At 44.6% G+C, this 27,856-nt stretch overlaps 1 protein-coding gene across 1 annotated transcript in view; it reads left to right on the top strand.

The window, feature by feature from the left end:
- Window positions 1-27,856, top strand: part of alk (ALK receptor tyrosine kinase) — a gene marked incomplete in the record, with an annotated part of 374,845 nt that overhangs the window by 339,328 nt on the left and 7,661 nt on the right. The window contains 12 exon segments of the mRNA XM_070547101.1: window positions 6,910-7,075; window positions 8,038-8,185; window positions 10,567-10,677; window positions 11,597-11,738; window positions 14,230-14,397; window positions 14,967-15,065; window positions 24,268-24,423; window positions 24,932-25,045; window positions 26,188-26,374; window positions 27,322-27,412; window positions 27,485-27,549; window positions 27,617-27,746. Coding sequence (XP_070403202.1) covers window positions 6,910-7,075; window positions 8,038-8,185; window positions 10,567-10,677; window positions 11,597-11,738; window positions 14,230-14,397; window positions 14,967-15,065; window positions 24,268-24,423; window positions 24,932-25,045; window positions 26,188-26,374; window positions 27,322-27,412; window positions 27,485-27,549; window positions 27,617-27,746 — 1,577 coding nt within the window.

The following is a 27,856-nucleotide window of genomic DNA, read 5'->3' as shown; positions in this document are numbered from 1 at the left end:
GCAGAGATCTCCTTTGGCATTAAATGAAGCAGGACGGGCAGTTTTGATGTGTAAAATCTCCCAATTTGTCTCCAGAGAATGTCAGCGGAGCCAGTTACTCTGACTTGACATTTTCCATCCCGCACTCCCTAAATTCCTGCTTCAAAGGAGGAAAGACGAGCTGGGCTTCATTTTCTGTAGTTTAGGTCGTGCGTCTCAGAGCAAACCTTCAGCAGGAAGCCGTGGTGCTGCTGTCGGATCAGACGCCTCGGAGTGAGCTGGTGCTGAGACTCGTTCTCCAAACGCCATCCACGCCAACGTTAACTCGCTCGTTAAAGGTCTAAAAAAACGTCCCCGAGTCGCGAAAGGTTCTGGTTTGTTTTCAGTTTTTTCACAATCTGCTTTCTGATCTTAAAATGTCATCTTGAAGCATTTTAGCTGCTAAAGCAGCTCAGGAACGAAGATGCTGATTGTCTTTGGCAGAAACATGTAAACGGTTTCAGCCTGTATGGAGCAAAGATCCGTTTCTCCAGCTGATCTGTTTCATGATGCGTCTGTTTAAGGTCAAAGGTCAGACGTTCTAGAGAGCAGAAGTCATGGTTCAATCAGGTACAGCTGGACCAGACCATCACACTACCACCACCGTGTCTGGCTGTGTTTTAGGGTTAGGTTTAGGGTCATCAGTACCAGAAGATCACCAGGTTGTTTTTGGAAATGTGACACGAGTCTTTGCTGAATGCTGACCTCTGACCTCTACCTGAACCAGGTGAGGCCTGCAGGGCTTTAGATGTTCTGAGTTCAGCAGGACGTGTTGCTTTTTGAGATCTTCCTCCTACTTCCTGTTCTACAGAAGGGATTTTTCTTTCTACAGGTCTGGTCTGAACTGATCTTTATAAATAATCTGGTTAATCCCAGATAATCCATCTAATGAGGATGTAGTCAGATTACTGTTTCACACAGAGCTGGGGTGGTTTACGGGTTATATCTGTTATATCTTGTGAAGCAGAAGTGAACTTATTCCGACTCTGAACAGAAGTGACTCGGATCACCTGAATGATTTATGATGAACAACAAACATCCTGGTACTTTACAAGTTCTGCGCTGTCTGTTTGGACAGATGTCTCCAGGACAGAACAGACACCCCCACCCTGACATGCTCATTAGTGTCCCTCCTCCCTACTCTCTGGGACGAGAGCGGCCTCGTCTCTTTTCATTCCTACATCGCTCTCTTGTCTTTTCCGAGTCAGAAACTGCTTCCTGCCCGAATCTCCGGATGTTGTCCCAGTTTTCCCTCTCATCACCCTGGTTTCACCTTCATCCTCCTCCTCTTCCTCTTTCTATCCGTCCAGTTCTGACCCAACCCGATGCATCAGAGGCTCATTCATCCACCAACCCCTCCATCCATTCACCCACCCACCCCTCCATCATCCATTCATCCACCCACCCCTCCATCCATTCACCCACCCACCCCTCCTTCATCCATTCATCCACCCACCCCTCCATCCATTCATCCACCCACCCCTCCATCCATTCATCCACCCACCCCTCCTTCATCCATTCATCCACCCACCCACCCCTCCATCCATTCATCCACCCCTCCTTCATCCATTCATCCACCCATGCCTCCATCCATTCACCCACCCACCCCTCCTTCATCCATTCATCCATCCACCCCTCCATCCATTCACCCACCCACCCCTCCTTCATCCATTCATCCACCCACCCCTCCTTCATCCATTCATCCACCCACCCACCCCTCCATCCATTCATCCATCCACCCCTCCATCCATTCACCCACCCACCCCTCCTTCATCCATTCATCCACCCACCCCTCCTCCCTCCATTCACCCACCCACCCCTCCCTCCATTCACCCACCCACCCCTCCTTCATCCATTCATCCACCCACCCCTCCTTCATCCATTCATCCACCCACCCACCCCTCCATCCATTCATCCACCCCTCCTTCATCCATTCATCCACCCATGCCTCCATCCATTCACCCACCCACCCCTCCTTCATCCATTCATCCATCCACCCCTCCATCCATTCACCCACCCACCCCTCCTTCATCCATTCATCCACCCACCCCTCCTCCATCCATTCATCCATCCACCCCTCCCTCCATTCACTCACCCACCCCTCCTTCATCCATTCATCCACCCACCCCTCCTTCATCCATTCATCCACCCACCCCTCCTTCATCCATTCATCCACCCACCCCTCCTTCATCCATTCATCCATCCACCCCTCCATCCATTCATCCACCCACCCCTCCTTCATCCATTCATCCACCCACCCCTCCTTCATCCATTCATCCACCCATGCCTCCATCCATTCACCCACCCACCCCTCCTTCATCCATTCATCCACCCACCCCTCCATCCATTCACTCACCCACCCCTCCTTCATCCATTCATCCTCCCACCCTCCTTCATCCATTCACCCACCCACCCCTCCTTCATCCATTCATCCACCCACCCATCCGTCCTTCATCCATTCATGGGTGGGTGAATGGATGAAGGGGGGTGAAAGGGTGGGTGGGTGAATGGATGAACATCCCTCCATCCATTCATCCACCCACCCTTCCATCCCTCCTTCATCCATTCATGGGTGGGTGAATGGATGAAGGAGGCGAGGGTGGGTGAATGGATGAATACCCATCCATTCATCCGCCCGGGTCAGAAAACCAAGTCTTCCCCTCCTCTTAGACTTTTCAGTTCCTCTTGGAGAATCCTACGGTTTTCCTGGATCTGTCCCAAGGTCTCCTCCATAGGGAGGTGACCAGGATGCATCCTCATCAGATTCCTAAACCACCTCAGCTGATTCCTTTATGCATGAAATCATCATTTATTTATTAACTAGGTATAATTTTGGCCCTGGTTACTTAGGAAACCTGTTAATTATGATTTTTCCGTAGTAAAACTGTGTTTGCTGTCGATGCCTCGGCGCTCCGTCAGACCGGTTTTCATAACAACGTCCCACTTTCATCCACACAACAAGAGCAGCCCATGCTGCGGGATGATGATCAAAACTGGCGTCAAATCAAAGACCAGCGAGTTCGGGATTGAAGTGATGCGATTGGCCCTGACACCAGATGTTGTCCCCCGAGCGCTCCATGCCGAAAAGGAGTTTTCTGTTTGTTAATTAGCCGAACAGAGAAGATGTCATTCTGCACATCATCGTCCTCCAGTTTATTAAACCTGACCTGCGGAAATCGGCTAACTGCTTTTGGTTTTAGAGGGAACCTTTAGACGGATAACGAGACGCACGAAGGTGCTGCGTTCAAACGTGTCGGATCTGTCGGTCCAGAGAGGACAGCTGCCACGTTCTCGAGGAGAACTCGGACTAACAGGAGAACAGCGAGGAACACAAACAGGCTTCAGAATTGTGGCTTTGACTGCTAACAGTGAGTTTGTTTACCTTCTGGAGATGTTTAGGGATTATGGAACAGAGTCCAGAAGGCAGGCTTGGGTCTGATCCCCAAACGTCTCACCGCGCCGTGAGTCACCAAACGTCTTAATCATGTCTCCAACCCCTCCTCACACACATCTGCACATCAGGCTGAGATGATTTCCAGACTCCTGCATCAACTCTGATCATTTGGAGACGAAATCTGTCCCTGGACGTGTTACTTAAGACTTGTTAGGAGTTGGAAAACAAACGTTTGGAGACATTTAGGACATCCTCTCTGGCGAGCCCACTGTTGTTGCCTGTTCCAAACCAGTTTTCCCGTCCAAACCAAACGATCTGGAAAAGTCTTTTCCGTTGGAGCGAACCTGTTTGTCCATCCTGCCATGAATCGTGTCCCTGTGTGTATTTACTCTGATCTAGACAGCAGGGTTCTTCTGCTGCCCTCTTTTTGGTTCTCTTCAAACTCTGAACTCAACCTCAAAGTTCTGGTTGTTGTTTTCCTCCGTTAGAGGGCAGAACCGATCCAGGCCAGTCGTAGTCATGGCAAGTGGAAGACTTCCAGTGGAGCGTGACGAAGGCTCGGTCCATCTGTCTCTTTGGCCGTCTGTCTGTCGCACACAAATGTTCTGATGCTGCTGATCAGCCTCTTCCCCAAAGCCGGGAGCGTCTGTGTGCAAACCAACATATTGGTGTTTTAGATCCAGTTGGCCCCAAGATGGCCTTTGTTGGTCATAAAGAATTCATTTAGTTTTATTGCACCAAAACAAAATGCCGTCTGAAAGCACTTTCCATAAAGCACCATGACATGAATGAGGATGATTTCACTCTTGTTTTAGAGGGATAAAGACGGATGTGCTGCCGTCCAATCAGAGACGTTTGTCTCTTGTTCTCAGTCTTTTTCAGCGTCTCTGGAACAATTCCTCCCGGATGAACCCATTACCTCGTTTTCCGATGAAGGTCACTCCTTGTTATGATAATTTCATGCCACTGGTGACAAAGTTCACTCAAAAGGAGCTTCATCTTACCTTCGTCCCTGGTCTCCCAGGGATGCACGTCTGCTACGTGTCTGCAGACCTGTTATCACCGAGGACTCTCATCTCTGAGACTGCATCTTGTTTTTGTTTGCTCTGCCAAGTGCTCGTCGCAAAAATGCTCATTCCAGCTGTGTGTGCGTGTGTGTGTGTGTGTGTGTGTGTGTGTGTGTGTGTGCACGCGCGCTCCAGTTAGCTCACTCACATTGATGGACCAACAAGATCGATAAGATGGGTTGAAGTGTGAAACCACCTGCTCTCCAGGGAGAGACGAGAGGAAAGACGGATGCAGCCAAAGACTCGTCTGTGTTTAAGGTCGAAGATTCAAGATTATTTTATATAAAAGTCATCAAACAGGATTCAGGACAGGTGACTCGTTTATTACGACGAGGACCTGTTAGACCTGAGACTTGTCTTGTTTATTCACATCACTTGGCCTTGACTCAGACTTGGTCTGACCTTCATATTCCAGTATGTTTGTCCTTAACTAAATCCTAATCCAGGTCCTAATCCAGATCCTGGATGAATGGATGAACTAAACCTTTTATAGGGAGTCTAAGTCACGCCTATCCACTTCGGGTCCCTGGAAGAATGAAAAAATGAATGCCAGTCAATGAGGCTAAACACACAGTTTTTCTAACCCTGCTTGAATTTTAAAGAAGCATTTTGATACCAAGAACACGCTTATTTTAAGTTTGTGTGAAAATAAGTCCAGGTCTACAAATGCGCATCACAAAAGTGACGTCATCGAACCAGACTCGGAGAAAAACTGCGGGAAAATGGCTGTAAGTTCAGTGAACTTCAAATCCTTCCTTCAGGAGGAAAGAACCACCGTAAATCTGGTCATTGGTACAAAGCAGCTATGCTAGGGGAGAGGAGATTATGTGGTGACGTCACATATGCGATGTGCCGATGTCTGATTTGTAGTCATGCTAATTAGGAACTTTTACAAGCTGATAAATTTCGAAGTACGTGACTGGCGTGGTCGAAACACCCGTCATTACTCTACATTCAGACTGAAGTACATCATATGTGTGACCCAGGGCCTTAAGCTTGGTTTATTCTTGACACATTCACTTTCCGCTTGGTGATGCGGCTCGCGGATGGAACGCGCTTCACAACTCGCAGCGTTTATGGTTCATGCGGCTCGTCTCTGCGGTGAGCCAATATTCTCCCAAACTGTAGGGGGCAGCATGGAGCTCTACAGCATGCATCCAACACTACACCATAGTAGAAGTAGAAATTACTGTTTACAACACGGCATTTCAGCATTTTTAACAGCGTCCTCGTCTTTTCCGACAGTGCGAGCTATTTCTCTCCAAGAATTATTAACAACATGTTGATCACGGTGATCTCTGAGAGCTGAATCATACAAATGTCTGTGTTTACGGACCTCTGCCATACTAGCTCTTGCCAGTCCGCCATGTTTTTCTGCGTCCGACCGTCCACGTGGTTAGAAAATTTCCGAGGTGCGCGGTGCGGAAAGTTTGGGCCGTGCAGAGCCGCGGTGGAGGGGCGTGGTTGTTAAAATGACGCAATTTTGCCGCGCGGAGCCGTGCGGACCTCGCGGACGCGTCAAGCATAAACCAAGCCAGGCTCCACCACGCCTCAGAGTTTCTGATCCGCCAGCCGGAATCAGCTGTTTGGATTTGTGCTGCAGTGCATTGTGGGTAGACATCTCTTCTTTAGGGCGTTGTTTCACACGACTTCTGGTTTGTTCAATTAAACTTTTACAAATATTTTTGTCATTTTAGAAACAAAAGTTTTCTCCTGCAAGTCTTTTCCCAAACCGCGTCATGACCTTTGACCTTTATGCCTCTAACTGAGGCTAGAGTCCAGAAGGAAGCTGTGAAAAATCTTTGGGCGAACTGTGGAGCTGTTTTGAATATTTTTTTCAGCTGTAAATAAACATTTCATATAGCAATACTTATTTTAGAGATGACCTTTAACCCCACTTCGCTTGCATTAACACACGCCTGTATGCTCCAGACCAGAGAAATGCTTTATATCCTGTGAATTTAGCAGGAATCACATTTAAATTAGATAAAATTGAGAATTTACAGAGAGATGGAGGTGATGAAGAGGCATTCTTCTTCCTCACTGAGCAACCTTAGGTCAGGATTTAGTGCTGCAGCTTCCTTCTTGTCTAAGAAGCTAATTACAGAGGAAAAGATGTTGATTAGCTCAGATGGAGGCTTGGACAGAAAAGAAGGAATGTTTGTCACCTGCGATCCTGTGGCCACGCCCCCTGCCGGTGTTATGGATATGATAATGGTAGCATGTCACATGAGGGGCTCCGGATCGGAGCTTCCATATGTGCTGCAGCGGCGTTGAGCTGAAGTGAATGACAGACAAATAGACGGGTGGCGAGTCTGAGTTGTGTTCTGAATGCAGGCAGCCCATCATCGAGGATGGAATACTAAATCTGCCTTCCTGCAGCTGCAGCTCCACAAACCTTCAAATCTTCTCTTTTTTCTTCATCTGCAGCCAAAAAGTGGATTTTTCACACCTGCGGGGCCGCCGGCCCCGAGGGCCCGACTCCCTCTCAGTGCCTCAACTCCTACAGGAACACCAACGTCAACGTGACGGTCGGCACCAGCGGGTCCTTCAAAGGCATCCAGATGTGGCGAGTCCCGGAGACCGGCACCTACAGGTAGGAGCCGTGCAGCCGGATCGGGCCGACACCTGCACACTCGAGCCGATGAGCTTTTAACAGCTACGGTTTACGGCGAACACTCGACCTCTGAGCAGCTCGTAGTTTTTACAGCCAATCAGGCTCTGCACTAACGCCCACGCTGAGCTGCAGTCCTCTACGAGCAACCAGAGGAAAATCAGCATGGAGCTGATCCGGAGTCGGAGCAGCTGAATGTCAAACCCAAAACCTCCCACTTGTGTGTCGGCGTTTAAATGTTTGAAAAAGCAACAGAACGGTTAACTTCTAGCTTACGTAGCTCTTTGCATTTACTGCTGCAGCCTTTAACGGGGATCAATATCACTCCTGTGGGCCCTCGTGAAAATATGAGCCATTTAAACTTGGATCTGACTCAGAAAAACGAATAAATAAATAAATAAAAAACGTGTCTGGAAGCTGCAAACCTCCCACATCCGCATAAAAACAAGCTCCAAACAAATATACTGCTGGGATCGGCCCGACGCCCTGAGCCGTAAAATACAACACGGTGTGTTTTAGAGGTTCAGGAGCCACACACCGACTCCTTGGCTGGTCCGGTTGTGTTCGTCTGGCAGCCGCAGAGATGAAAATGTTGTCCTCAGCTCCCAGAAGTCATCGGGCCAGCAGCTGATGTAGCTAACGCTGAACACAGAGCTCACAAACCCAAACCGACAGGAACCAAAAACATTCCAGTTCCCTAAAACCAGCTGGGATCTGGTGGCTTGTTCAGCATAAACCAAGTTCATGTCTTCTGCTGGTGTGTTTGTTTCATCCTCAGGAAGGTGACTTTTATTACACTCAGAGTGTTTTAGTGTTTACGGATTCATTTAGGCCTTTCTCACTAATGACATCACAAGGGCAGCGTCCAGAAACCCGGACAGCTCCGGGCTTTTATCAAAAACCAAACAAAACCCTGACAGCAGCTTTCTCTGGTTGAACTGCAGGATCACCGCCTACGGAGCGGCGGGTGGCCGCAGCGTCACGGCCATGAGCAGGTCACACGGTGTCTACATCACGGGAGACTTCCTGCTCAGGAGAGGCGAGCTGCTTCACGTCCTGGTGGGACAACAAGGAGAGGACGCCTGCCCCAACGTGAGTTCATCATCCAGTCAGCACAAGCTTGCTCTGAAGCCCCTCCTCCTTGTAGGTCAAAGGTCAATCGGGTTCCATCCAGTTTCTGTCGGCACAATAATTTCTCAGGAGTTGCCATGGAAACCAGCGCTAGTTTGTCTTTTCCTGTTTGCAGCATTAATTCTTACTGATTACTGTTATTACAGCAGCTGTAGAGTCCATTAGTAAATAATTCAGTAAGGTTTTCATTTAAAAACTTGTTTTCTTATATAGTTTATTAAGTTTTCCTACTGGTAGGGGTTTAATGGTGGTTTTGTTTCGTTTGAAAAGTGTTTGAAGTGTCTGGTTTCAGTGAATCTCAGCAGGCTGCAGATCCTGGAGACCAGTTGTGAACGGGATTCATGAAGAAGCGTTAGAAATGTCTCCAAACAGTCCGAGTCGCTGCTCGTGTCTGTAAATTAGTTCAGGTCAGATCAGGAAGTGAAAGAAACTTTGGTTGGAGATCAAATTAAAGGGGTTCCAGGGCGTTTTCTACAGCTGGAAACTCTTCTGGGCTAAAAAGGACCCTGGAGCACCAATAAATGGTCAAACACAGTCCCATAATAAAGACCTACAATGGAAAACTGGTTTGCCCCGCCCACTTGGACAGAACACGAATATAAAACAAGCTGTGTGCTGATTGGCTGGTTTACTCCAATGGCTCTATGGCTGTCATAAGCCAGAAGCTCTGTGTACAGCAGTGATGCGTGGTAAATGGTGTGTATTTGATATCGCGCCTTCTAGGGTTCTACAGCCCCCCAAGGCACTTTACACACACAGCCATTCACCCATGCACCTTACATTCACACGCTGGTAATGATGAGCTGTAATGTAGCCACAGCCGCCCTGGGGCACACCGATGGAAGCGAGACTTCCGAACACTGGCGCCACGGTTCCTCCGACCACCACCAGCAGGCAACTCGGGTCAAGTATTTTGCCCAAGGACACAGCGGCTGCGACAGACTGAGCGGGGATGAACCTGCAACCTTCCGATTATGGGGTAGGCACTTTGGGCCCCCTCGAGGTGACGATGAGTGTCCGGTGGCAGTGTTCAGTATCCGGATGACTCAATAGGCCCGCTGTGGTGAATAATCCCGGAATGTTACGTGTGCGCGCTTGTCCAGCGAGGACATTAGCAGTAGCTTGTAGTAGTACCTCAAGACGACTCTTGTCGTGATTTGGCGCGATATAAATAAAGTTGAATTGAACTTGGTAGCATTAGCATCGTCACGACCAGCCTTTATGTACTGTTGACGTTGAGATGGATTGATGAGTTTAAATTTAAGATGGCGGCGCTTTTCTCAGAACGAACAGCTTGTCCGTTACGGAGGAGAGCGGGTCAGAGGCGGCACACCCTACGCTGCCTTTAATCAACAACGAGAAAACGTGGTTCCTAATTCCAGAACCCCTTTAAGATCCTTTGTGGCTAAACTGCAACAATTTGGGATGACGAGGACAACCCGGTGAGATCGCGGCTTGAAGCGCCTTCATGGAGGTTGTTCAAGCAGACGCACGAGTCGTTTAGCTCGTCTGGGAGCCAGACGGGGACACTTTGTCCCTTTAGAGGCCGTGGCTTGTTACTGCTGAGCTGAATTATCTGTGTTTCATCTCGGTTTTCCCACTCGGCCACTTCCTGTTGCCGTTTTGATTCCCAAAAAAAGAGGTCCTCTCTGCTACCTTCCACTTATTAGTTTTCATCACGGGGCGTTCTAAAGCATCAGCGGAGAGGGAGTTACAGAGTTTAACTGAAACCTCACGAAGATTTCCCCTCGGAGAAGAAGAGGGAACACACACACCTCTGTGGGGTTGCTCTTTTTCTCTGCCAGGCACAAATTTAGCTTCATAAAGTGTGAAAATGCAACAACCGAAGGAGCTGAGAGGGAGATAAACCCTGTCTACCTGTCAATCACAGCCTGCCTCCTCTTCCTCCCTTCAAGAGCTTTTAGAGTTTCAGCTCAGATGGAGCGAGGGGAGGAAGCTCGTGCCCCTCAGCTCTGAGAGGAGGACAGGCTCCAGGCGGTTCAGCATGATAGCACACAGAAGGCATGAGATCTCAGCTGGGGAAGAGTCGCTGTGATGCGCCGCGCCTGACATCATTCACCAAAAAAACGCCCAGATTCATTTCCTTAAAGAGGCTGAATCTCTGGTGAGACAGCGGCGGCTGTTTGGGTCAGAAAAACAGATTTTAGTCCTGCTTCTGGTTAATTAACGCAGAACGAGGAGAAAGTGAAAACTAAAACCAAACCGTCGCCTCCTGTGAGGATACTTCTGCTCCTGAGCTAGAAGCAGCGGCTGACATCCATGAGCAGAAACTTTTCAGCAAACGGACATCTCTCTCTCTCTCTCTCTCTCTCTGGCTGCAGGCCAACGCCGTGCTGAATAAGATCTGCCTGGAGCAGAGCGGCCCGTTGGTGAACAAGAGCCAAGTGAAGGGAGGTGGAGGAGGAGGAGGCGGGGCCACGTACGTGTTCAAGGTAAGATGGGAGGAGGTCCTGCAGGAGTCAGCTTCTAAACTGAACCTGCAGGAAAATAAAGATACCTGTTCTCCCACCGCCAGAGGTGTTTATTCTAGATTATAAAGAGATCAGCCGGTGTAGAGACTCAAACATTCGTTATAAATGCTGTGGACTGCTGTTCCCAAGTTTGACCACACGGTGTCGCTCTTACTTCATTCTTACATTATTCACCTTTAAAGGTTCATGGTTCACCGTAAGTTGATAAATACATAGTATTTTCTGATGTTGGCACTCTTGGCTGTTTTACGATCGGGAGCACTTACTACACCTATTACGGTAATATGCCTCCAGCATTAGAGGAAGTGTTGTTGTTTACCGTTTGCTGAACGACTCATTTAAGAAATTAAAACACCACGATTGATTCATTCACTTCACACACACTGTAAAATCAAGTTGTTGGTATTAAAAAAAAAAGTGGCCTGAGCTATTTTTAGAGCTGACTGCTTCTAGTTCACCGTTAGCATTGTTAGCTTAATGTTAGCTCTAGCCTTCACCCGATATTAGAGTAAAACTAAACGGTGTCGTGGCTTCTGAAGGGTACAGGAAATAACTTCTGGGTCACTCCTGTTTACTGCTGTTGATTTTACAAAACACCCACTCGACAACTCTGCTGGCTCAGAGTGTAAACGAAGACTACGTCCCTCTTTGGCCTCCAGCATGACTGAGACATTAGACTTTAAGTTGCATATTAGTTCAGTTATTTATAGTTTAACTTCAGTTTTTAGCTTTTTTTCTTTTTAAATAACAAAGATTTTTTTTTGCAAGTTTGATAAAACGACAAACTTTAGTAATTTTGGTGAGAAACGTTCCAACATCAAGCCATTCCTTATAGATAATCAGCTGTAACAGAATAACAATGTGTGTGATGTTGCTTCAGCTGGACGGAAACGTGCACGTGCCTCTCATCATCGCCGCCGGCGGTGGCGGTCGGGGCTACAGCAGCCAATCAGAGACTCAGCTGGAGCAGATGGACTATGACCTCAGCCAACCGGGACGCAACGGGAGGTCCAACTCTTCAGGTGTGTGTGTGTGTGTGTGTGTGCGTGCGTGCGTGTGTGTGGGTGTGTGTGTGTGCGTGCGTGCGTGTGTGTGGGTGTGTGTGTGTGTGCGTGCGTGCGTGCGTGTGTGTGTGAGACAGCTGCTGGAATCGCCTGCAGCTAAATGAGCGTTGCAGTGAGAGAAACCGCCTGCAGACGTTTATTTTAATCTTATTTCATTTTTATTCAACACCAGAGTCTTTAGTTGTTAAACAAACACATAACATGTTTTTCTCCATGAAATAATTTATTCATGCTGCTGTTCAGGTTCAGCAGAGAAGAAAAATATGTACCTAACATTTTCTGCTAATAGACTTTTTATTTCGAAGATCATATTTCAACCATCCAGATGTGGGACCAGAGGTGTTTAAGCCTAAAATCACATCAGAGGTTAAGAGCTTTAATTATGTTTAGGGATGTACCGATCGGGTTTTTTGCTGCCGATCACCGATACCGATATCAAAGAATGCTGATCACCGATACCGATCACGTGGATTGGCCAGAAATTTTCTACAACATTATAATGAGTGCTACAAACTACATAATCTGGCAATAAAGGAAATGTAACCTAATCTAAAATGGTCTGTATTAAGGTTGTCACGGTGTGAAAATGTAACCTCACGGTTATTGTGACCAAAATTACCACGGTTTTCGGTATTATCGCGGTATTTTTTTTAAACGTGCTACATTTTCACACAATTAAATAAACCCTGTATGTCAGGAAATATTGTCCTCAGTTTGTGTCTAAATTTAGCCTAAAATGTGTTATTTTGTAATTATGTTATTTGTTTACATATTTCCCCCTTTAGTCTTTAAAATACCAACATTTGCCCATAACTTCATATTTTATGTCTGTTTGATGTCATCACTTTAAAAATATTAGATCAGATGATACTCAGTACTCAAGTAGCCTTCTAATCAGATACTTTTTACCCTTACTTGAGTAATAAACTCTATATCAGGAACATATCGTCCTCGGTTTGTGTCCTTCCAGTGAGCTTTGCAGATGTGGGAAAATGTCATCAGGCAGTAATCATTGTTAAATTCATAATTATTCTCGGAGAGAGACCAACTCTTATCTTCCCCTGGGAGCCCCGTAATGCATAGCGTCATTTCAACATGGCGGTGTCCGCCACACGGTTTATATGCAGGTAGCGGCGCTGCGGCTGCTTTATATAGCGACTCGTTGCATTCTCCCTCAACCCAAATCCTCAGATCACGCATTTTAGCTAAAACGCTAACGTTAGCTTGCCTTGCGTTGACTGTAGAGTTGTGGGTGATGGTCACGCAGATGTGTCATGAGATTTGAAGCGTTGCTGCCTTTCACAGACACTTTTTCTGCACATGCTGCAAACAGGATAGCCGTCTTCTATCAGCTCCCTCGGCATTCTTCAAATATCTAAAAGATGCCCGTACTTCCGACTTTGTCTTCTTTGAAGGATAATAAATGTCCTCCTGAGCGCTGCCGTCTCCTCCTTTGACCATTATTTCAGCTTTAGCTTCAAGAAAGTTTTGGTTGTAAACAACAAAGCGCGCTTGTGCCGCCGGCAACTTCAGCAGATGATACGGTGGCTGGTAAGGGTCACCACGCCTACACCGCAGCCACGGTAAACCCACCAAGATAATATAGTTTTTAAAAAAACAAGACGGTTATTATTGTCAACTTTTTTTTTACCGGGGTGTACCGCTACACTGGTTACCGTGACAACCCTACCTGATCGGTCTGCTTTGATCTATTTTGAAAATTCAGATCAAAACCGATAGGGGCGCTATCGGCCGATTACGATCAAATGCCGATCCATCGTGCATCCCTAATTATGTTATACTTAAAGAGCAAGTCACCCCCTACCAGATTCTTACTCCATTCCCACTTCCTGTTGAAAAATGCAACAAATGCTGTTGCCTAGCAGACCGAGAGGGCGGAGCCACTAACAAATACACACACACACAGGCTCACAACGACATTGTGACATCATATGGTACTAGCTAACGATCTAGGGTACATCTTAGCCAATAGCGATGGCAGATATAAATTCAAATGCAGTGCAGAGTTTTTACCTGACAACGGCACAACACTGACAGTTTTAGGCAGAACATTTAAATTTTAACTAAACTGCACTAAAGTGCAAAACTATTGACGACACGTGTCTGCAGCACGACTAGCCACGCATTTATATAGTTTATCAGAAAAGAAAGTTGATTTGGGGGTGACTTGCTCTTTAAACTTTTATAACTCACTAAGTTTGTTCTCGTCTCCTTTTACAGCTTCACATGGGTGGTGTTTATCAGAGCTACAGGCTTTCAAAATAAAAGTTTAGGAAGAGCTTCTGCAGCATATGTAACCTCCTTCTAGTTAAACCACAACAGGGTGACGAGGTGTGACAACCTCTAAACCAGTCATGACTGGATCCCAGTTCCTGTTTCAGCTTCCACAGCAGTTTGCCTCACATGAAGTAAAACGTGTGTTTGACAGGGGGAGGTGGAGGCTGGAATGACAGCGCTCCTGTCAGCCAGGGCGGCAGACCGCTGGTGCTGGGAGGCCAGGGAGGCCAGGCCTGTCAGAAGTTCTGGCAGACCCGCGGTGGTTTCGGGGGCGGCGGCGGTGGATGCATGTCGGGCGGAGGCGGTGGAGGCTACAGAGGTTAGTCGGAGGAAGTTTAATAAATAACCTGTCAGGGTCTGAGTGGAGAATGTTGTGCTTTCACTTTAGGTGTAGACTGTGACACGCTGTTTATGAGTAAAATATTCCGTTCCTCACAGATTAATAATCTGTAAATCCTCCAGTTCTACATAAATTATCATTTACAAAACAGATTCAGTCATAATTAGGTAGAAAACTAGTAGGCAACTGTGCTTTATCTCTAGATGTTAAAAATAATAAAATAAAAGAGCCCATATTCACTTATTTTATTGCACGGTGGCTCTTTAGGGTCACTCAAGAAAGTAGAGTTTAGATTAAAGTCACAACGTTTTACATTCAAAGTGTTTTTATGGGAAACCTCTGAATGTTGGGAACAAAAAAGACCAGAAGAGAATTTTAGGAATCTCTAGAGTTCATTTTAAATCAGCTCAGACGGGAAGTCCTTATTACCCACGATGCATTGGGTAGATGCTTTTAGTTCATAATAAGAAGGGAATCGTTTTAGTATCAGTTAGATTTGAACACAATAATTATCACAGGCTCCTGTAAAGTCTCATCCTTGTTTTCAGGTGGAAACACCTCCCTGCACGACAACCCGAGAGCTGACGGTGATGATGGGACGTCGTTCCTCGGCCCAGACGGAGAACCCTTCCTCTATCCTCTGAAAGGTAACGTCTGGACGGATTTAGGGCTGTACGGCAACGAGGAAAGCCGGAGGAGCAAATCTGAAGAAACAGATTTGTGATTAGAAGATGACTGATGTGGATTTTGTCGCTGCCGATACCAATGATGATTTTTGGGGGAGGGGGGGGGGGGGGTTGGGGGGAATCAGGACAGCTGAAAAATTCGACCATTTTTCTGTTGTTTTGACTCCTAATTAACACTTTTAGCCGCCGTCGCCCCGGGCAGCCATTAGTCTGAGACACAAACTTTGATTTTCATGCATCTGGTTCTTTTTCATCACACTTAAAACTGACTAGGTCACGTGGGGTGTGATGTCATCACTAACAACTTAGTCTTAAAATGTTGCCATGATTTAAAACTGGGACATAACAGAAGCCTTCAGAGATTTTCATCATTTATGGCAATTTAACACACAGAGATGTTTGTTAATTACTGTCTTTATCAGGAGGTTAGTAAATATCAGGAGGTTAGTTACTACCAGTAGGTTAGTAACTTTATCAGTAGGTTAGTAACATTACCAGTAGGTTAGTAACTTTATCAGTAGGTTAGTAACTTTATCAGGAGGTTAGTAACTTTACCAGGAGGTTAGTAAATATCAGGAGGTTAGTTACTACCAGTAGGTTAGTAACTTTATCAGTAGGTTAGTAACATTACCAGTAGGTTAGTAACTTTATCAGGAGGTTAGTAGCTTTATCAGGAGGTTAGTAACTTTTTCAGTAGGTTAGTAACTTTATCAGGAGGTTAGTAACTTTATCAGTAGGTTAGTAACTTTACCAGTAGGTTAGTAACTATCAGTACGTTAGTAACTTTACCAGTAGTTTAGTAGCTTTATCAGGAGGTTAGTAACTTTACCAGTAGGTTATTAACTTTACCAGTAGTTTAGTAACTTTATCAGGAGGTTAGTAACTTTTTCAGTAGGTTAGTAACTTTATCAGGAGGTTAGTAACTTTATCAGTAGGTTAGTAACTTTACCAGTAGGTTAGTAACTTTACCAGTAGTTTAGTAACTTTATCAGGAGGTTAGTAACTTTATCAGTAGGTTAGTAGCTTTATCAGGAGGTTAGTAACTTTTTCAGTAGGTTAGTAACTTAATCAGGAGGTTAGTAACTTTATCAGTAGGTTAGTAACTTAATCAGGAGGTTAGTAACTTTATCAGTAGGTTAGTAGCATTATCAGGAGGTTAGTAACTTTTTCAGTAGGTTAGTAACTTTATCAGGAGGTTAGTAACTTTACCAGTAGGTTAGTAACTTTACCAGGAGGTTAGTAACTTTATCAGTAGGTTAGTAACTTTATCAGTAGGTTAGTAACTTTACCAGTAGTTTAGTAACTTTATCAGGAGGTTAGTAACGTTATCAGTAGGTTAGTAACTTTACCAGTAGGTTAGTAACTATCAGTAGGTTAGTAACATTACCAGTAGGTTAGTAACTTTATCAGTAGGTTAGTAACTTTATCAGTAGGTTAGTAACTTTACCAGTAGGTTAGTAACTATCAGTAGGTTAGTAACATTACCAGTAGGTTAGTAATTTTATCAGTAGGTTAGTAACTTTACCAGTAGGTTAGTAACTTTATCAGTAGGTTAGTAACATTACCAGTAGGTTAGTAACTTTACCAGTAGGTTAGTAACTATCAGTAGGTTAGTAACATTACCAGTAGGTTAGTAATTTTATCAGTAGGTTAGTAACTTTACCAGTAGGTTAGTAACTTTATCAGTAGGTTAGTAACATTACCAGTAGGTTAGTAACTTTACCAGTAGGTTAGTAACTATCAGTAGGTTAGTAACATTACCAGTAGGTTAGTAATTTTATCAGTAGGTTAGTAACTTTACCAGTAGGTTAGTAACTATCAGTAGGTTAGTAACATTACCAGTAGTTTAGTAACTTTTTCAGGAGGTTAGTAACTTTATCAGTAGGTTAGTAACTTTACCAGTAGGTTAGTAACTATCAGTAGGTTAGTAACATTACCAGTAGGTTAGTAACTTTATCAGTAGGTTAGTAACATTACCAGTAGGTTAGTAACTTTATCAGGAGGTTAGTAACTTTATCAGTAGGTTAGTAACTTTATCACTAGGTTAATAACTTTATCAGGAGGTTAGTAACTATCAGTAGGTTAGTAACATTACCAGTAGGTTAGTAATTTTATCAGTAGGTTAGTAACATTACCAGTAGGTTAGTAACTTTATCAGTAGGTTAGTAATATTACCAGTAGGTTAGTAATTTTATCAGTAGGTTAGTAACTTTACCAGTAGGTTAGTAACTATCAGTAGGTTAGTAACATTACCAGTAGTTTAGTAACTTTATCAGGAGGTTAGTAACTTTATCAGTAGGTTAGTAACTTTACCAGTAGGTTAGTAACTATCAGTAGGTTAGTAACATTACCAGTAGGTTAGTAACATTACCAGTAGGTTAGTAACTTTACCAGTAGGTTAGTAACTTTATCAGTAGGTTAGTAACATTACCAGTAGGTTAGTAACTTTATCAGGAGGTTAGTAACTTTATCAGGAGGTTAGTAACTTTATCAGTAGGTTAGTAACTTTATCAGTAGGTTAATAACTTTATCAGGAGCTTAGTAACGTTATCAGTAGGTTAGTAACTATCAGTAGGTTAATAACTTTATCAGGAGGTTAGTAACTTTACCAGTAGGTTAGTAACTTTATCAGTAGGTTAGTAACATTACCAGTAGGTTAGTAACTTTATCAGGAGGTTAGTAACTTTATCAGTAGGTTAGTAACTTTATCACTAGGTTAATAACTTTATCAGGAGGTTAGTAACTATCAGTAGGTTAGTAACATTACCAGTAGGTTAGTAATTTTATCAGTAGGTTAGTAACATTACCAGTAGGTTAGTAACTTTATCAGTAGGTTAGTAATATTACCAGTAGGTTAGTAATTTTATCAGTAGGTTAGTAACTTTACCAGTAGGTTAGTAACTATCAGTAGGTTAGTAACATTACCAGTAGTTTAGTAACTTTATCAGGAGGTTAGTAACTTTATCAGTAGGTTAGTAACTTTACCAGTAGGTTAGTAACTATCAGTAGGTTAGTAACATTACCAGTAGGTTAGTAACATTACCAGTAGGTTAGTAACTTTACCAGTAGGTTAGTAACTTTATCAGTAGGTTAGTAACATTACCAGTAGGTTAGTAACTTTATCAGGAGGTTAGTAACTTTATCAGGAGGTTAGTAACTTTATCAGTAGGTTAGTAACTTTATCAGTAGGTTAATAACTTTATCAGGAGCTTAGTAACTTTATCAGTAGGTTAGTAACTATCAGTAGGTTAATAACTTTATCAGGAGGTTAGTAACTTTATCAGGAGGTTAATAACTTTATCAGGAGGTTAGTAACTTTATCAGTAGGTTAGTAACTTTACCAGTAGGTTAGTAACTTTACCAGTAGGTTAGTAACATTACCAGTAGGTTAGTAACTTTATCATTGGGTAAGTAGGTTAGTAACATTACCAGTAGGTTAGTAACTTTATCATTAGGTAAGTAGGTTAGTAACTTTATCAGTAGGTTAGTAACTTTACCAGGAGGTTAGTAACTTTATCAGGAGCTTAGTAACTATCAGTAGTTTAGTAACGTTATCAGTAGGTTACTAACTTTACCAGTAGGTTAGTAACTTAATCAGTAGGTTAATAACTTCATCAGTATCTGGCCACTAAACCTAGAATCCTGGCAGACTTTTTCCCTGGATAAGAGCAGAATACGAGGGCTGCATTCCATTTTGGAGGAGTTCCTCATGTGAACGTGGTTTACAGGAATAAAATCACTTTGCCAGCTACAAAAGTGGAATGTGGCCCTCGCTGACAAACATTCTTGTTGAAGTGAAAATTTCTGACTTCAGATGAGCATTTCTCCACATGTTTCAAAATAAAAGTCTTTTCATTATTCTAAAATGTTGGCATATTAGATGGATCAGCTGATCAGTCATGTAAACATTTGGTTTTCCGCTCTAAAAATGTGAAGAACGTCATTATCAGAGGGCCTAAATGCTGATGCTGGTAAATACATTTTATAAAAGCAGAAATATCAGATTTTTTTGTTGCTAATTTGTTTAAATTTTGGTGTTCTGATGGAAACTGAACCAGAAACTTTGTCTCCAACAGAAATTTAAATTTCTTTACTTAGAGAAGCAGGCAGAGGGCGGGAAAAGGAAAATGGAAGCGATGAAGGTGTTCTCAAATCATTAGAAAAGATGAAAAGTGTGTGATAAGCTGATAAATTATCATCTGATTTGATAATCTGGGCTGCCGCTCTGCTGTCTACCATCCATCATTTACTGACCTTCACTGGCATTTATGGTTCGCAGCAAGTGAGTTTTGCCAATTAATGAGATTCCCGAGCTGGGAAGAACCAGAAGCAGGAAGGAGCGGGGAAGGAAAGAAAACGAGATCAAATATCAGAAATAAAAACGTTCTGGTGCAGAGATGTCTTCCAGCTGGGCTGTTCCCATTTTAAATGCTGCAGGAAAAACTTCCGGGATTGATTTAATTCATGACCATTAAAACACATGAAATTCCTTGTTCTGTTAGCAAAACGTCTAATTTCAACCAGACTTTCTCTGGAAGAACATCCAGGATCTAATAACCTTTGAAGCCACCCTGATTCAAGATGGCTGCCACAGCTAATTAGCGTTATCCATCACAAAAAAACGAAACTCAAGCTGAAATATCGTATCAGTGCTAATGGAGAGCACTTTTTTTTTCACTGTTTGACCAAAATTGCATAAGATGGTCTCATATCAGTCAACTTCTCCTCCATGTTTGCTCGGACATGTACGGAGCATCCTGCCCGCTCATTGGTCAGTGAATGAAACCTCCGTTGATTGGTCCTCGTCCGAGCGACATCGATGAAAAGTTGAAAATATTTCAACTTTCTGGGATCGCGTTGCTGGGTCGCCTGTGCACGACACGTGCACGAGCGCAAAATTTCACACGCACGTTTTTCGTGTTTCGCTTAGTAGGAGGGAGACCCGCGATTATCGCTTTGTCGCGCATGTCTCATTGAAAATGAATGGAGGAGAGGCGATGTCGCCTCCCGTGTGTCGACCCCATAACTCTTTAGACCGATGCATCAGGTGATCAACATCAGCCAAATGGAACATTATTTCATGCTAGCGCTAGTTTTTACATCCCGAGTCGGATCATTCTGGTGTCACCCGATCTGAGGACCAGAATCGGTGCATCTATAGAAACTAGACCTTTGTTCTGCTTCTATAGAAGAACAGACCCAGTAACGTCTGTGTTTAGTAAATAAATCAGAGTTCTCCCCCCCTGACTGAACGCTAACTCGGAGGAGGAAACCTTTAAAGATGCAGAACACAGAGCCGGACTCGTTAGTATGCAGGGAGCAGCTGGACTCAGGACATTTGTATTCTTCCTCTGAAACCGTTCCAGTGTTAGATTTATGTATTTGTACTTACACGAGATAAGAGAATCATGGGAGAAAATAGATTCTGCAGATGACTGCATTGGCTTTGCTTGCTAAGCAGCGCATCACTAATTCATGCGTGGCTGCTCTGTCCCCGCTCGCGGGCTGCTGTGAACTATTAAGGCAGTTTGTTTCTCCACCAACAAACTGAGTAAACGATGTAAAAAACATGTAAAACTTAATGACAGGAAGCCGTTAATCCCAGCTGCAGTTTCCGTTCCAGAAGATGTGAACAGATAGTGTTTCTGGTTCAAACGCCGCCCATCGGTGTCGGCAGAAAAAACAAGCCAGCGAACTGCAAACACCCCGCGCTCCCGCCGAAGCAGCAGGGAATGTTAATGAAATTCAACGTTGCTTTAGAGGGCTCCGACGCAACACAAATAATCCGGTTTGGCTGCGTTTTCCATAAATATGAAGCCGACTTTGCTCCTGACAGCACTCGTCTTCCACTGAGCTGCATTTATAAATAACACGTTGTTTAATGACCTGCCTGTTTCCATTTATACACAAACTCCTTCAGCCTCATTTAAAATATTCACTAACTCATCAGTGGATGGCTTCATGAGAGGATCTCATAAACATGTTGCTCCTTTAGCAGAGAAATCAGATCGAAGCGTAACCATAACCGGTCAAATCTGCTCTAAAATACAATAAATGTGTATTTATTCTGCTGTGGGACGAATGTTTGCTGCAGCAAAACTCACCTTAGTGAGTCATCTAGGTTTGTTTTAGTCTTCGTTTAGTTACTGTCAGGTCTCTAGATGCCACGATTCCTTCCCAGGATACGGAAAACACGAACGGATCGAGGAATTTAACAAACAAAATTCCTCATCTCACAGGATTTGCAAGAACAGCCACATGATAGTTTCTGAGGTATTTTGTCTGCTGCAGCCCCCGTAGCTGTTATGAAATGTCAAATTGTTGATTCACTCTATAACTAAGGTCAATAAACATGTTTTTAGAAAGAGGAATCCGCGATATATCGGCATCAAAGTCGGGATCGGCCGGTCTCAGTCGTGATTTTATCATTAATTATCAGGCCAAGACCCCAAACTGGGGTTGTCGTGTGTGACGCAGCAAAGGATTATGGGTGTTTCACTGAAGCAGCCTAACAAGTAGGCTAGGAAAGTGTAGAGTTAACTCACACTAGAATCAACACTGTTGCCATCAGTTGTTAGATTCTGAAAATGACCAATCAGATTAACCTATAAGGCTTAGATTGTATATTAATATCCCGGATACGTATATATCGATCTAAGTTCATACACCAACCAGTTTGGTCTCATTTTAATCCAAAGATTAGCGTTTAATTTAAATAGTTAAATTTTATAGCAAAAGTTATTTTGAATCAGAAGCTAGGAATCTTTGCTTTCAAATAACCAGAAATATTATTATTATTATTATTAGTATTATTATTATTATTATTATTTTCTGTGTTTCGTTTCAATAATGAGGCAAGTTTAAAAATGAAGAAATTTTATTACTAACAATTTTAAACTTAAAGATTTGGAACGACAATTACAAACGACAATTCATGGATGACAATTTAATGACAATTTTGAACAGCTTTGATATTAAACTTGTTTTAAAGGCAAACCTGTGGCTGGATGGAAGCTAAATTGAAAAATACGAATTTGGATGCGTGAATGGAATTATCAGAAGGTTTCTTTCAGAGGGAGAGGAAGCGTTCTGGATGAAAATGATGTTTTGCGGCTAGCTGAGTCTTTCACTTAGAGAAAACAGCATCAAACGCATTCCTGTGTTCTACCTCACCCAAACAGGAGACCCTCTTGTGGATCCGGAGATCAGGAGGATGTTGTTCATCCAAGATGACACTCGGTCCGGCAGGGAAGACGCGAGTGTCCGATCATCTGGTCCAGAGATGTCGCCGGGTACACAGTTGTCGAGCGCTTGGCGGATGGACGTTCTCGTTTTAACTTAACTCAGAAATCAATAACTCTGGGTAGAGTCTTCGTTAGCTGGTTACAGTTTCGTTTATTCTTTAGCTATTCTGGTCGGCGTGACAGAACAGCAGGTGGAGGTTTTAGGGACGGCCGTTCCCTGATCCTCTGTGATGGTGGTGGGTTCACGAACTGAACGTGAAGCTGGTGATGGTTACGGTTTACAAAAGCTCTCAGGACACTCCCACTCTCTCAGCAAGAAAGCTTGGTCATGCGTCAAAAACGTGTTGCAGTTATCGTTTATCTGGACTCTGTGTTAGATGGATAAGGTGGAACTGACCTTTGCCGAACACATCTTTTACTGTCATCAACCATAATCATCTTAATCATTATTATACCTAAAGCATAATAATCCATTTCATGTCATTAAAATACCTTTATATTGAACCAAGTAATCATTTATGATGATTTTCATAAACAGTAATAAAATCAAATATATTTTATTAATATTATCATTTAATTATTATCATCCTGACTTGATGTGTCCTTCTCTTGGGTCGGAACAGCAGCAGATAGACGGAACAGCAGCAGATATGGATATGATCTTCCAGACATCATGGCTCCTTCATTAATCTGCAGATTTAAAAGTACTGCTTGACCCAGCTTGACCCAGCTGGGTAGATATGACCTTTGCCACAAATTAGAGGACCTTTCATGATGCTACAAAAGTCAGTAACAGCCCCACATGATCTGTTTTCAACAGTACGCCGGTTGTTGCAACCGTCGTTTAGAGAGTGAGGAGACCCAACCAATATGGCGGCGACACGGTTACGCTCTCCAGCGCCCAATGGGGCGTCTATGTATTCGTGTCTATGACTAGAACTCCTTGAGGCAAAGAGTCATGTTTCCAGGAGCTGCTCCGGTTCACGCTGACCATCGAGGGTTTAACCGCTTTCATGTAAATCTGGTAAATATCCCAAAAGAGAGAGAAAACAAACACATTTAGCTTCAGTAAACAACAGCTGCATCAGACTAACGCTGCAGGAGACGAATGAAGCCTTCACATCCGTCTGAAACGGCTGTCCTACTGTAAGCAACTCCGTCTCATCTCAGATTCAGATGCTGTTTCAGTCGTTTTCTCCCGAAAGCGACGTGATGTCGTTTGAATAATGGATTCACTTCTCGTCTGCGACTCGTCCCCCATCGTCCTCAATTTGATAACATTTATTCAAGACGCACATCTCGAATTCAGGAGTTCTGCTCCGTTTTCCCTCCAGCGTGGAGTTTCTGAATCCTGATGTGTTTGTTGTTCGTTAGGCTGTGACCCGGTCAGAGGAAAACCTTTTTCCTGCAGGTTTCATCAGACGGTCGTAAACACACATTCATCATTTATTCATGTGGTCATAAGAACAGACTAGAGTTCATTAAGATGCTTTTCAACAGAAACCTTTATGTGCTGATGCAAAAAAAATCTAAATAAAAACTTAATCATTAAAAATGCATAAAATAAACTGGATTTGTATCAAAAGTTTGACACTTTTCATGTATTATGCCTGTTTTTGGCCTGTAAAAGTATAAAATACTATAGAAACTGACTCCTTAGGGCTCAGTTTAGTCCCCGTGTCTCACCAGAGATGAAAAACTCACACGTGAATAATATGGGGATGTTCTTGTTATTTTGTGATACGTTGATAGACTGTTAAGATGGAAAATGGGCCAAATACGGCCCGGAGGCCACCAGTTGATGATCAAAAGAACGATCGAATTAAAACAAGTAGGAATAGATTCTAGCTGACCTTTAAAGTGTGTTAAACCGTGTGTGTGTGTGTGTGTGTGTGTGTGTGTGTGTGTGTTACCTGCAGCCATGGAGGGAGACGGTGAGGTCATCATCAGCCCCGTTCAGAACTGCAGCCACTGTGAAAGCGGCGAATGCCACGAGAGCAAAGATGGCGTCACCTGTTACTGTGACGAGGAGCTGATCCTGGCTCCGGACGGCGTCTCCTGCATCAACGCTTCAGGTCTGGGAAAACCGTCTCATCAGAACCAGCAGGTGCCGCTGAGCTGGCAGCGATGACCGTTAAACAGCTAAAACTACATTTAAACGCTGATTTCACGTCAGCGGGAGGGAAAATCAGGTTTTTGTGAAGCTGGCCTGAGATAAATGACACATTCATGGACGTGGCCGAGAATAATTAATATGGCCGAGAGTTTCTCTGTGATTGGAATCAAAATAAGGTTTTTGTTGTGGTCTCGGTGCTATCTTAATAACCCCCAGAGAGCAGACCTGACGTGGGTAATGATTTCAGGTCAGAAAAGGTCAGAGTTTCCATCTGATCTGGTTGGTTTGCAGATCGGTTCCTCTGTTCAACAGGGTGAGAGGGTATTTACATGCACCAGCCGTCGCGGCTCCTCAGCACCGTTGTGCCGTCGCTTTCACGGTGTTAATGAAGTGGGCAGAGCGAATGCTAATGCTCCTCCGGGGGAGATAACCACCGTGTCACGCTGCTGTTTCCTGTTGTCTCGTAGACGTGTCGCTGCTGCCTCCACAGCCGAGTCTCTCCCACCTGGCTCTGGGTCTGTCGGTGGGCACCTCGGCCCTGATCGCCGCCCTGCTGCTGGCCGTGTCCGGAGTCATGATCAGTGAGTAGATCAGTCAGAACCAACTAAACCAGCACTGGAGCAAAGAACTGCACTACCCATAATGCACAGCTGTGACTTCATACATCAGAGGATGTTTTAACAGACGCTTTCTCTACTTGCGTCTGCACTTCCTTCTTCTCAGTGACATCAAAACGCCACTGTAGATGTGAGGTTCTGGCCGGGGGTGGGGCTGTCACATGATGAATATACTTCTGGACTTATTTCGTACGGTGGCCCAGAAGGTTCAACAGAACAATAAACCCTACAAAGGAAGTGATACTGAGATTAAAATAAGAAAAAGCCTGAATTAGACCAGAACCATGAGGCTTTAACGTCAGTCGGCTCTTGCTGGATCAGCCCTCATTTCCCATCATGCATCAGTGAGCTTGTCCTCATATGACCGGACCGCTGCAGAAGTAGAAATCAAGCCGTCCAGCATCATTTCATCTTTTTAAAGCTGTTTATCTGCCTTTTGTTCTGTTTTACCTTCAAGGACAAAACATTGTTTTACATCATGTCGTCCGTCAGGTGGATTACGTAGTTTTATCACCTCACCGGGACTTTAGCTGCTCATAAACCATCAATATTTACATGTTTTTGCTTCTTCTCAATGGAAGAATGCTCTTTATCTCCATCCTGGTTCCCTTCAGACTGATAAAGGATCCAGCCAATAACAACCAGACCTACACAGTCATTGAGCCATCATTTCCCACACACACACACACACACTCATTTGTTGAGGAGGTGGAGAAAAACAAGGACCGAGTGTGTGAAGAATGAAAAGTGCAGGTGATGGATAGCTGCTCAGCCGTCAGCTGACGGCGCTCATACATTAGACAGCACTTTGTAAATAAACAACTCTCCTACACACACCTGAACACACACAGATAATTCTCCCTGCCACTAGTGTGTGTGTGCATGCGTGTGTGTGTGTGAGTAATACTGAGGAGGAGGAGAAGTGGTTTATTTATTCAGGATCTGTGTTTATTGTGAGCATGTAGGATTTAAATGGTAGTGTCTTAAAGATGGGGGGGGGGGGGGGGGGGGTCTCAGACATTAATAATCAATCCTCAGTAGAGAACACACCTTTAGAGGCTCTGGGCTCTGTGAGTTTGTGTTGAAGTTCATTTGCTTCCCGCCAGTGTACCGCCGTAAACACACGGAGCTGCAGTCCATTCAGCTGGAGCTGCAGAGTCCGGACTGTAAGCTGAGCAAGCTGCGGGCCTCCACCATCATGACCGACTACAACCCCAACTACTGCTTCGCCGGCAAGACGGCGTCGGTCAGCGACCTAAAGGAGGTGCCGCGCCGCAACATCTCTCTCACCAGGTGAGTGTGTGTGTGTGTGTGTGTGTGTGTGTGTGTGTGTGTGTGTGTGTGTGTGTGTGTGTGTGTGTGTGTGTGTGTGTGTGTGTGTGAGTGAGTGTGTGTGTGTGTGTGTGTGGACCAACCCCTGACGGGAGACCAACGTGTGTGTGTGTGTGTGTGTGTGTGTGTGCGCGTGCGTGCGCGTGCGTGCGTGCACTTGTCTATGGGTTTGTGTGGACCAACCCCTGACGGGAGACCAACGTGTGTGTGTGTGTGCGTGCGTGCGTTCGTGTGCGTGCGTGCACTTGTCTTTATGGGTTTGTGTGGACCAACCCCTGACGGGAGACCAACGTGTGTGTGTGTGCGTGCGTGCGTGCGTGTGCGTGCGTGCACTTGTCTATGGGTTTGTGTGGACCAACCCCTGACGGGAGACCAACGTGTGTGCGTGTGTGTGTGTGTGTGTGTGTGTGACCTTCTAACCCTCACCCTCAGGGTCACCCCTGGTATGATGACATCCTCAGGTCTCAGATAAAAAGCATCAAGAAAAAACTTTAGAAAGACAAATTCCATCAATCCGAGTCGGGAAGAACTCGGTGCGATGAAAAGAGAAGATGGACTGAAGGACTATTTTACTCTTTCTTCTGTACTTTTGCTTCAGAACACGTTCAAATATCTGTTATTGTTTCACAAACAGAAACTCTGCTGTCAGATAATCCAGTTTGTGTTTTCTGACTCCTACATTTAATTTTAGCCGGGCAATAAAACGACAGCCGTGTGTTTAGAGCAAACTTTTCCTCGATTGACACGAGAGACCAGATGGTTGGAAACCTTCGATGTAGGAGCAGATGAACAGCCAATGACCGCTGCTCCTCGCTGGACCAGCTGCCTGCTGAAATATTTTTTTGTATTTGGTGTAAGGATGACGTGTGTGTGTGTGTTTGTGACAGGTGTGTGTGTTTGCTCTGCAGAGGCCTGGGTCACGGTGCTTTTGGGGAGGTCTATGAAGGCCTGGCTGTAGGAATCCCAGGAGAACCCAGTCCGCTGCAGGTGGCTGTGAAGGTGAGTCCCAACCAGCTCGGGTTGTTCTGTCTGGAAAAGCGACTCCATATAAACATCGTCCTTGTTCACCAGACCCTTCCGGAAGTTTGCTCTGAACAAGATGAGCTGGACTTCCTCATGGAGGCTCTGATTATCAGGTAAGAACCGTTCTGATCCACCTTCATCGTCGTTAATCGTTTATAACCGGCGTCTCTAACCCCGCAGCAAGTTCAACCACCAGAACATCGTGCGTTGCATCGGAGTCAGCCTGCAGGCCATGCCCAGGTTCATCCTGCTGGAGCTCATGACCGGGGGAGACCTCAAGTCTTTCCTGAGGGAGACCCGACCCCGGCTGGTGAGATGTTTCTCCACGGTGACCTGAGCTGCGTGATTTCCACGGTTTTAGAGAGAAGAAAGGTTTTCTGTTTGCTTGCTAAAACCATCAGCACAGATTCAACTCTATAA

This window comes from Nothobranchius furzeri, chromosome 18 (genome assembly GCF_043380555.1).
Source record: "Nothobranchius furzeri strain GRZ-AD chromosome 18, NfurGRZ-RIMD1, whole genome shotgun sequence".
Taxonomy (NCBI): domain Eukaryota; kingdom Metazoa; phylum Chordata; class Actinopteri; order Cyprinodontiformes; family Nothobranchiidae; genus Nothobranchius; species Nothobranchius furzeri.
This window is presented reverse-complemented; position numbering and strand designations above follow the sequence as displayed.